Source organism: Nothobranchius furzeri, chromosome 17, assembly GCF_043380555.1.
Source record: "Nothobranchius furzeri strain GRZ-AD chromosome 17, NfurGRZ-RIMD1, whole genome shotgun sequence".
In the NCBI taxonomy this organism is placed as follows: Eukaryota; Metazoa; Chordata; class Actinopteri; order Cyprinodontiformes; family Nothobranchiidae; genus Nothobranchius; species Nothobranchius furzeri.
The window spans coordinates 59,292,415-59,299,101 of record NC_091757.1 but is presented as its reverse complement, the minus strand read 5'-3'; the positions used below and the strand labels follow the sequence as shown (position 1 = coordinate 59,299,101).

Genomic DNA, 6,687 nt, shown 5'->3' with positions numbered 1-6,687 from the left:
TGTTGGAGGGAGAAGAGTCTGCCTATAGACTTCTTTGGTGTGATCTTGCTGTGTTTAGTTTCTAATTCCATTTTTGGTTCTTTTTTAAACACTGAAAGGTTTTTCTTTACCTTGCTGACGTTTCGTTTGCGGCTGCAAACGTCCTCAGAGCTGACGCTGATGGTGGCGTCACTTCCTTATCCGTTTATCCACGGGCAGCAGAGGACGTTGTCGCCCTCTGCTGCCCGCTCTCCCCTCTCCGATGATGCAGTCCCATGCACGATCCAACGAGTAAACTCCATCGTCCCTGTTCATGGTCCCACATCCACGTCTCCTTATCTTGATTGCTTCTTTTATCCATCTTTTGTATTTTTGTTGTTCAGTGTTTTGCTGCTCTTGTGTATTTTTGACTTGTTTCTATTTTCTATGTTCTATTGTTCGTGTGTTGAGTTGGCGTCCGGTTTCTCCTATGTATGTTTTATTGCAGAGTTTGCATGGGATTTCGTAAACGACTCCACATTTAAGTCCAGCTGGTATTTTGTCTTTTGGGTGTACTTGTCTGTTTCTAACTCTTGTGTTGGTTTCCTATATGTGTTTATGTTTAGGGTCCCGTCGGTCTGTCTGGTGATTTTCATATCCATAAATGCTATGCTGCCTTCTGTTTCTGACTCATAAGTGAACTTTATGCTGCCTGTGTCATCAATGTTATTCAAGTGTTGTGTTAGTGTTTCTGTTTGTCCTTTTGGTATGATTTCCACTATGTCGTCTACGTAGCGTTTCCATAGTTTTATTTTGCAGTTTGGGGGGGCAGTGGCTATGGCTTTTTGCTCCAGGTCTTCCATGAAAAACTGGCACAGGGTGGCTGATAACGGGTTACCCATGGCGAAGCCTTCCAGTTGTTTGTATATTGTGTTGTCGTATGTGAAGTAAGTGGAGTTAGCTAGCAGTCCTATCAGTTGTGCTATGTCCACTGCTGTGAGGTTTGTTCTTTTGTGTAAAGTCTTGTCCTGTCTGATTCTGTTAACTACTATGTCTATGGTTTTTTGGGTTGGTGTTTTTGAGAACAGGGATGTGACTTCATGTGAGATGAGTATGTCATTATCTTCTATTGTCATCTCCTTTAGTTCTTTTGCCAGTTCTATACTATTTTTGCAGCGTTGATTGTCACACCTTGTCCTGTCTCCCCTTTTGGTTTATTCCTGTGTCTCTGTTAATTGTTTCTGTGTCAGCGTGTTCATGATTAAAGCCTTTAAACCGTTCATATCTGGTTGTAAACCTTATTCACCCGCGTGTGGATCCTTACCTCCGCTTCGCACTCCAGCACGTCTGACATTGATCTGTGTTTCCTAATAACGGGCTGATGATTTTACTGATGTCTTTCGCCATGTTGTATGTTGGTGTACCTATGCTGTCTACTATTGGTCTAAGTGGTGTTATGTTTACTGTAGGAATCCAGTGTTTGTACATTTTTTCTGTTATTTAGCCTTTTTGGTGCAGTGGCTTCAGTAATTTTTTCGTTTTTCTTAATGTTTTCTGTTGGGTCTTTTTTAAGTATTTCATATGTATTTTTGTCCTCTAGCATCTGTTTCATCTGTTGTTTATATTTTTCTTTGTCCATAACTACTGTAGTTCTTCCTTTGTCTGCCGGTAGAATAATTATCTGTTCGTTTTTGGATAAAGCTGTCATGGCTGATTGTTCTTCTTTTGTAATATTGCTGTGTTGAATTTGGCTGTTTTTTAATATCCCAACTATGTTATTTCTGAGTTCTGCTTTCTTTCCCTCATCTGTGATCTGTTGACATGCTAGTTCTGTTGCTACAATAAATTCATCATATGGTATTTCTTTTGGTGTGACTGCAAAGTTTAAACCTTTCTTTAATATGCTCTCTTCTGCTTCTGTTAGTTCGTATTGTGAAATGTTACATACCCATGAGTTTGGTGTGGAGTTACCTTGTATTTCTTTTCTCTTTTTCTTGTTTATGAGTTTGTTTAACTTCTTAATGTGTCTTCCTTTTACTTTTATGAACTCAGTTTCCTGTTGTTCCATCAAGTGTCCTTTAATTTGTTCCTCCATTTTTTCAACTAGTTTGTAATTCCTTTTTAAGTCCAGGTGTCTTCTTTCCAGTTCGTTTTCCACTTGCTTCTGTTTGGTTGTGACGTTTCTTATCCTTTCTTTGAGCAGTGCTCTCTGTGCTCTTTCCACTATGTTCTGTGCTGTCTTGGTCCGGATCGGTGTTTTCAGCTGTAGGCTTGTGGGCGTGATATTTTCGTCCCGGCATCTTAAACTGAGGCGACGGTGGTTCCTCAGACGTGCGCGTTTTAGGTGTAAACGTTCCAAACGGCGGAAGTCCTTTGTTCCTTGTTGTCTGTATTTTTCTTTAAACATCTTTGGTGTGTTCTTGCTGTGTTTAGTTTCTAATTCCATTTCTGGTTCTTTTTAAAACGTAGGAAAGGTGTCTCTTTACCTTGCTAACGTTTCGTTTGCAGCTGCAAAACATCCTCAGAGCTGACGCTGATGGTGGCATCACTTCCTACTCCGTTTATCCGCGGGCAGCAGAGGAAGTCGTCACCCTCTGCTGCCCGCTCTGCCTGTAGGTACGAAGTGCAGCGGCTGACAGCGTGGTGCACAGAGAACAACCTGCTCCTGAACACAGCAAAGACAAAAGAAATTGTTGTGGATTTTAGGAAAAAGAAAACTGATGTCAGTTCACTCTTTATGAATGGGGACTGCATGTATTTCCGCTTCCTGGGTGTACACATCACAGATGGCCTGTCCTGGGGTGTGAGCACAACAGCGATGGCAAAAAAAGGCTCAGCCAGTAGCGGTTTTAGGCACGGGCAGACAGGGCAGTTGCCCGGGGCGGCATTTTTTCATGACACAAAAGGGGCGCACAAGCGCGGAGTAAAAAAAAAAAAAAGGAAATCTGCGCCGCACCGAGGTTTTCTATTATCTGTCATATGACAGTGTCTGGATTGGAAACAGCAAGTTGGCGCCCCCTGCAGTTGCAGGCGCTCCTGCTGACTGAGAACGTTCACGTGCACCGTGTGTCTATGAAGAACAGGAAGGGGAGGGGTGCGGCGGGGGAATTCACCTCTGCGTCTTTCCCAAATGAATGAGCGTGCAGGGGCTGAATCAACTGTATTAGCATTGCTAAAGTCAATCACATCTTAACGTTCTTCCATATTTCATTCATAATATCATAAACACAGGCCTATAATTCTTTCAGGTTTCTCTGAATTGTGTGAAATGGCCGAATAAAAAAAGGAAAAACAAAACGATTTTGTGGTCACCCCCCATCAAGGTCAAATTGATTAGTCCTGACTAAAGGAAACTTACTGAGTCAGGAGACAAACAGAAGAGATGAACATAAAAAGGCTAAAACCACCAGGTGCCCCATTCAGGGGAAAAAAAGAAAAAAGAGCAGAAAGATAAAGGTATGTAGCTCTCATGATGCATGTTTTCAATTTTTTGAACCAGTTAACTGGGATTTTAACGGTTAAATGCGGTCAACTAATTGCTAACAGAGCTAATAGGGCTGAAATATTTAAACGAATATTCAAATGGTTTGAAAAAAGTCCTTGAATCGTTTTTTACTGATTCAAACTAGGATTTGTTAAATGCTCACTGCAGCTTGTGGCCTGCCTGAACAACAACAAACACATGTTGATCATGTTCACATAATAATAAATAAAACAACTCTTCAAGCAGAAGAAAACTCCCCAGTCACCACTAACTATCCTGTTTATTTATTGCAGATGGCTGCACTCAGGGCCGGAGTGGGACACATTTTCAGCCCTGGAGTTTCAGACCCCAGACCGGCCCACTTAATGAATTATTATTAAAATCATGTTAGAACTTTATATGTATAGTCTACAAAAGCACACTACTCGGTAAAGCCTTGTAATTCAGTGCAAGAAAGAGTTGCTTTACAATGTAGGTTTATTTGAACATCAGTGCACATCTCCAACATTGTTCTTTACAACACATTCTCTAACAATATAACAATCTACCTTCTGTTCAAACAGCTGTTCTGAGATTTTCAAACCTTTAAAATGAAATGACTCAGCACTCCCTTTCACACTTTTTCCAGTTTCCCTATACTCACCTGCACACAATTAAAATAATCATCTGTAAAGCTTTAGCACATTTGATACGGAAAACACATTTTTTGTAACCAATTAAAATATTTTCTATGGCAAAATATGCAGGCTTATTTCATTTTACTTTCATTCTAATAACTATCTGTTGTGGGCTTTGTGCATTTACTAATAAAAATACAACAGGTCACTACTATTATTTGGACATTAAAATTAACTAATGTTTGCTTGTTTGCACATGAGTTGGCTCACCTTCTATCCCAACAGGAGCAATACCCTCACTGCTGGCTCCTGGCTCTTCTTCTGACACTACATTGTGTGAAAATTGTCACAATTCAGCATTCATTTTCCTTTTTACACGCTTTCTGATCAATGCTGAATCATCTAGCATTTTAGAACACTTTCATATAGAGCCAGGATAGTTTTCATCATATAAATTTTAATAATATTCAGTTCACTGACTCAATAAGTAATCCTACCTGTACATGTCCACTCTGGAATGGTGGGTTTCTGCCTGGTGCTTATTAGGCCTACTGGATCTTGTGGGCTACAAGACAGTTTGGTGGCATCAGTCACATCATACTGTTGACTATATTACATAACGTTATGTCATGACGCCATATAATTCATTATTGATGCTTAATTAACTTGAATGGTGATTTGCAGCCGGTAAAGTTTAACATCTTGACTTGCCTTACCCGTTTTATCTTCATTTGAAGTTAAAGACCGCAAGCTTGTTTGAGAAAAAAAGGTGCTCATTTTTGCACATTTAGCTGCATCTGTTTCCAGCGCTTTCCTCTTTTTAATTCTTGCCTTCTCCGCGCCACCCTTGCTCTTTCTACTTTCCATGTTTCCGTCAACTGCGAGGTCACGTGGTGCGCACAGGCGCATATTGGGCAAAAAGAAAAAAAACGAGCTGCAGCCTGCAGGTAGAGACAGCCGGGAGGAGCGTATGAGATCAGCCCGGCGGCCTCAGTGCCATGACTGAACACCGGCACCAAAAAATAAAAATAAAATGATAAAAAACAAAAACGAGAGCACCGGCCCATGCGGCCCAAACATCGCGCGGCCCACCGGGAATTCTCCAGACCCTCCCGATTAGCCACTCCGGGCCTGGCTGCACTGATTATTTTTTACATGATTTGTTCTGTAAAAGTTGGCATTTTTGGTAGTCTACAGTTTTTTATGTCAGTTTAAATTACAATTTCAGAGGCAATTCTAAAATATTATGGATCATGATAAAGATCTATTGGAGATCTACCCCAACTTTTGGACTGCTCTGTCAGTCACTGTGGCTCAAGCTGAGAGGAGCTTTTCAAAACTTGATCAAGTCATACCTGAGGTCACCTATGTTTCAGGGGCGGCTCACTAACCTGGCTCTGATTAGTACCAATCACTCAGTAGGGGAGCAGATTTCATGTGATGACATTATTGATGACTTTGCATCAAGGTTAGGTTTTAATTTTAGTTTGTGTTTTCTATTCTAAGTGCAATGCTGTAGTGATTACCTTTAGTTTGTTACGTGTGAAATATTTTTGCTATTTAGAATATTTATTATCTATTATGTTCATATATTCTTAATATTTAGTTATTGTTTGTTTTTGTATATTTGATTCTATATATTTTGATACAGTATATAATGTATAGTGCTTTACATTCTGACAACTTCATAGTAATTAATGTAAATATGTGCAACTTAGAAAAATGAATGTTCAATAGTCGTTCTAATAAAACATGCCTGTTTGTAGAAAACATGCGTGTGTTCATGCAGGTGGGGTGGTGTGGTGGTGGTGGTGGTGGTGGTGGGGGGGGGGGGCGCTCAAAGGGGGCCTCGCCCGGGGAGTAATTCGATGTAGAACCGCCACTGGGCTCAGCAGAGACCTCAGGAAAAACAACATCTCACAAAAACTGCTGGTGTCCTTCTACCGCTGTTCCATAGAGAGCATCTCGTGCTACTGCTTCTGCGCGTGGTTCTCTAGCTGCACATCAGCACAGAGGAAATCACTCCAAAGGACTGTGGCGACCGCCCAGCAGATCATCGGCTGTCGTTTGTCTTCTCTGGATGAACTTCACAACTTTCGCTGCCTCAGGAGAGCAGAAAGCACCCTAAAAGATCCCTCACACCCTGCTCATGATGTGTTCCAACTACTGCCTTCAGGCAAAATATACAGGAGCATTACAATGAGGACAAAAAGACTACACAGCAGCTTTTATCTTGTGGCTATCAGGGCACTGAATAGCAATCCCCCCCCCCCCCCCCCCCCCCCCCCCCACACACACACACACACACACACACCCCACATTCTTAATTCAATTTTATGTGCAATATATAATAAACTGGTGCTATTTTATTATGTATATATTGTTAGCTGTCTTTCACACAGTCAGTGTGAAATGATTCAAGTGCAGTACTGCTCTCCTTTTATTTTTATCTAATTATTTGTTTTCTATTTCAGACACGTGGATTGCATCTAACTTGGTTGTACTTGTTGCAGTGGCAATAAAGGTTATTCTCTTCCTTTATATCAAACCAGACATGATTTTACTTGATCTCTGTCGCTTTTACTAACAGAAGGTATGGAGAAGGGGCTGAATCCCAAATGGATGTGG

At 41.0% G+C, this 6,687-nt stretch overlaps 1 protein-coding gene across 3 annotated transcripts; it reads right to left on the bottom strand.

Annotated features, from left to right (window-relative positions):
* Positions 1-294: 294 nt before the first annotated feature.
* Positions 295-6,324, bottom strand: LOC139063803 (uncharacterized). Of its 3 annotated transcripts, XM_070546628.1 has the most exons (3): positions 4,776-6,324; positions 4,557-4,624; positions 295-4,386 (listed from the first exon to the last, which is right to left on the bottom strand). In XM_070546628.1, exon 3 carries the CDS (start codon positions 2,402-2,404, stop codon positions 1,403-1,405), a length of 1,002 nt encoding a protein of 333 aa, XP_070402729.1. In that variant the 5' UTR covers positions 2,405-4,386; positions 4,557-4,624; positions 4,776-6,324; the 3' UTR covers positions 295-1,402. The 3 variants fall into 3 exon arrangements, with proteins under 3 accessions (XP_070402729.1, XP_070402727.1, XP_070402728.1); XM_070546626.1 differs by having other exon boundaries at positions 4,557-6,324; XM_070546627.1 differs by having other exon boundaries at positions 295-4,624.
* Positions 6,325-6,687: the final 363 nt, after the last annotated feature.

Bases quoted from the DNA above. Each gene is read 5' to 3' on its own strand.
- LOC139063803 (XM_070546626.1), bottom strand. From the start codon at position 2,404: ATGGAATTAGAAACTAAACACAGCAAGAACACACCAAAGATGTTTAAA.